We start from the raw sequence: 4127 nt of genomic DNA on the forward strand, positions 1-4127 counted from the left end.
CAGTTCATTGCTGGAGCTGAGCTGAAGGAGAGAGAGAGAGAGAGAGAGAGAGAGAGAAAGCAATGCAGAGCAGGCGACGCGAGGAACAGTATTAAAAACCTCTGCTTTAGAACGTTGATTTTGGGGGCCTCGCCCCCTTTGCTGCCTTTTCCCGAGGGCGGGGTTTATCTGGGTTTGTGATGTCACAAACCCCGGGAAGTAACTCTTGTAGTCCCTACCAGCCATTTTTGAAGGCATTAAACTGCCAGAATTTTAAAAGACGATATCTCCGTTTACATTGAACTTTCAGCTTTGTAACTTTGCATATATTGTTTATGCTCAAACAGCAACATTAGACACTAACTAACATTAAAAAAGTGAAATCGCAGTGAACGACCCCTTTAACATTGCTTGTCTCAGAGTATTTATGTCTTCACCAGATGGAAGTCCCGGACTACCACAATATTGTTATGAAAAATAATCCATGGAGAAACTTTTCACTCGTGATGCTTCTGTCATATTACTTTAGCTGATATTCCGCATCATAGCAACCAAAGCATCTCAGCTGAAAACACTGCGGAGCAGAAGCACTCTCATATGCTCACAGCTAGGCGTTTTCAGCTGGCAAAAAAACACTTTGGTGGACACACAGCCTTTTCTGTGAACTTCACTTTCACATAACCTGCTTTGTGGAATACCCTCCATCAGTCGGAAGCTCTCAGACCCCCGGCAATAAAACTGTCAGTGTGAACAGGCCTTGAGGTTTCTCACTCTGTTAGCAGAAATCCTTTTGTCCTCAAAATATTGTCCATCCTTTACATACACAGGAAACAGTCAATACAGGCCTGTCAACACAGACACATCACAATAACATTACAATGCTGTACAGATCTCTTTTGCTCCTCACAACCTCTCCTCTCCGTATTTCATTAGAGAAAGTACCGAGAGAAACATTTACAAACCCTACACAACCTTTTCTGTCATTCATCAGACTGAGAGAGAGAGACAGCAAAAGGGGCAAAAGGAGAGAGAGGGAGGAAGAGAGAGAGAGAGAGATAAAAAATAATTTGCTAAAATTAAAATAAAAACGATTTAAAAATAGAAATAAAGCTATAATATTATATTAATGCTAATAACATTGATCTAGTTTATGAATCTTAATTTGGGGACATAAAGTTCATCCAATAACAAATAAGGACACCTGTATGGACACCTACATTAACATTAACATTAACTGATATTTAGTCAACTTTAATAGCTTCCCCTCTTCTTTACAGTAGTTTCTGTATTAGACCATCACTGTGAAATATTTGGTGTAGTATTTACATACTCCAATAATCTTTGTTTTATTTACACCCTATATTTTTTTGTCAGTGTTGGCATAGCTAGAAAAATATACATTTATTATAAATATGAAAAATTGACATGGCTTTTCCAGGTCTAGAAACTTTAAACACTTTTAAATCTAGGCTACCTCATCCATCCATGTTTTCATCTGTAAATAATTTGATTTTAAGTTGTTTTAACTCATTTTAATGGGCCTTGCTTTGTGCACGGAGTCATAGAACAGGTTGGCAGCACAGTTCTCTCGAGTTGTATGTCGTTGCATTAGGATTTGTCATCATAGAAATGCAGGGGTCTAGCCAAACCTGCATGTAATTAGAAGGCGGTGTTATTACTTACCAACTAGCCATTTGTTCAACCAACTGCCAGTACAACTACTTGATAGAGGCCTCTGTATGGTTTGATAATCTGTCATTGTACACAATGTGGCTGTTACAATATTTTATTTCAAGCTTTAAAAACATGATTTTATAACTTAGGAATTTGTAAAATGATACCCTCTGAAACAAACAACATTGGTCTGCACAAGTTAATGTTAAGGAATATCCAAATAGTCATTGAGTTAATAGTCATCCAAAAAGTCATTGTTTTATCACACTGCTATTGTAGCCTGTAAATCTTCTTCCAATATTGAACCAGAACAGTCTCAAAATAAATGCATTTACAAAATAAAATTCATAAATGTGTAAGATAATTCACATTCACAATTCAAAGTTGATATATTCTCAAACAGCAATTCATACATTCATAACCTAATTCATATTTACAAAATATGATTTGCAAATGCAGAACAAAATTACATTCACAAAATACAAATGCAAAACACTACTCACACATATACAAGTGTGCACACAAAATATTCAGGATTTTTTACATTTAAGTCCTTTAGTAGATCAATAATTAGATACTCTTGTAGTTATCACACTGTTCAGATTCGCTCTGAATACTGTTGTACTCCCCCTCCAGGTTGCAGTGCTTTATGGGATGATCTGAACTGCTGGCCTCATGCTGAAGTGGGAGAGACTGTGTCACGGCCGTGCCCTAGTTTCCTTCGGGTCAAAGGTCAGGTGCATCCTGGGTTTTCACAGACAAGCGTTCCTGAATTCAATATTATTAAACCTGTAAAAAAAAAATCTTTCAAAGAATAAATTGTTTTGAAATGGAAGAGTTATTTGAACCTTTAATACAAAATTCAAAACAAAACAAAAATGTGCATGTGTCTTTAATGTTTTGTGTAATGGCTTTTATGATTCATATAGTGTAATATAGTGAGAATATGGAGCTCATACTCAAGGAAGGAAAAAAATCTGGTGGCAAAAAAAGAACAGAAATATGTAATTTAGAGGAGTTGCTGATATTTATATGCCCAAAACGTAAGATGAAATTCTGATAACCTGCACATGACACTCGTTATGTGGACTATTTAACCAGCTCTCAGACTCTCCCTCATTGCGAAGTCTTGTATTGCCCCGGTGTACATTTCTGAGCGTTTCTTCCCGTGTCTGGCCTCTCTGTTGATTCCTGAACTCTTGCTATTGTTCTTTGACTACTGATTGTTTGCTGCCTGCCCCGACCCTTTTTGCACGTCCCTGACTACGATTTGGCTTCTCTCCTCTGTTGTGTTTACTGGTGTCTGACCTTGCCTTTTTGATTACGATTTCAATAAAGCTGCAGATGGATCCTCACTCTGTTGACGTCTCGTTACAGAAGACTTCGCCATTACATGATCCAGCAGCTCTGGCTCAACTTACTACGGAAATGTCAGCTCAGGCAAATCAACTCGCTGCTCATCAACACCAGCTGGCTCGACTGACAACACTATCTGAGGAGCTTGTTAACGCGCTGCGGAGTATGCGCCTTTCATCTCCGGACTCAGCGCTTAATCAGCCGAGCATGGACACGTCATTCTCTTCCACTCCCTCATTGAATCCTCGCCTGGCTCTTCCAGACAAATTCAACGGAAACCCCACGAAGTGTAAGGGATTTCTATTGCAGTGCTCCTTGTTTGTCAACCAACAGCCTGCGATGTACACCACTGATATCAGCAAGATCTCTTTTGTAGGTTCACTCCTAACTGGGAAGGCTTTGGAGTGGGCCACGGCAGTATGGAGGGAGGATGGATCAGCTTTCCCCACATTCAGTACTTTTCTCCGACGCTTCCGAGAAATATTTGAACATCCTGAAGGAGGTAAAGATGCGGATGAACAATTGCTCGCCTTATCTCAGGGCAGAAATACCGCAGCTGAGTACGCCTTGTCATTTCGCACCCTCGCCGCTCAGACTGATTGGGTTGAGACCACTTTGAAACTGCTTTTCCGCAAGGGACTTAGCCCTGAACTCCAATCGAAACTAGCTTGCAGAGACGAGGGGAGAACGCTCAACCAACTCATAGAACTGGCTATTCAAATTGACAATTTGATTCGTTCTCGTCGCCCTACCAGAACGATACCTACCAGTCATTCAGTTCCAATCACGTCTTCTTCCTCCTCTTCTGTGGAACCCATGCAGCTCGGATACACTCACCTGTCTCAAGAGGAGCGAGAGCGCCGAATCACTCAACGTCTGTGTCTCTATTGTGGCCAAGCCGGCCATCTCCGGGCCTCCTGTCCCACAAGACCGCCTCTTCGTAATCCCTCTGCGGTGAGTCCTTGCATTCAGGCACATCACTCCAGTACATCCATCAAAGTACCCATAACACTATCCATAGAGGGTAATAACATATCTACCTCAGCGCTATTGGACTCAGGGGCAGCGGGGAATTTTATGTCACATGAATTCGCTCGACAACATAACATTTCTCTAAT

General features: G+C 40.6%; 1 protein-coding gene across 1 annotated transcript in view; it reads left to right on the top strand.

Moving 5' to 3' along the window:
- LOC107560812 (secretin receptor-like) overlaps nucleotides 1-4127 on the top strand; it is a 23041-nt gene that overhangs the window by 5195 nt on the left and 13719 nt on the right. Inside the window, exon 3 of the mRNA XM_016245080.1 lies at nucleotides 2290-2385. Within this exon, the coding sequence (XP_016100566.1) occupies nucleotides 2290-2385 (96 nt within the window). The remainder of the gene's footprint in view (nucleotides 1-2289; nucleotides 2386-4127) is intronic.

This window comes from Sinocyclocheilus grahami, unplaced genomic scaffold (genome assembly GCF_001515645.1).
Source record: "Sinocyclocheilus grahami isolate Dianchi unplaced genomic scaffold, SAMN03320097.WGS_v1.1 scaffold744.1, whole genome shotgun sequence".
NCBI classification, from domain to species: domain Eukaryota; kingdom Metazoa; phylum Chordata; class Actinopteri; order Cypriniformes; family Cyprinidae; genus Sinocyclocheilus; species Sinocyclocheilus grahami.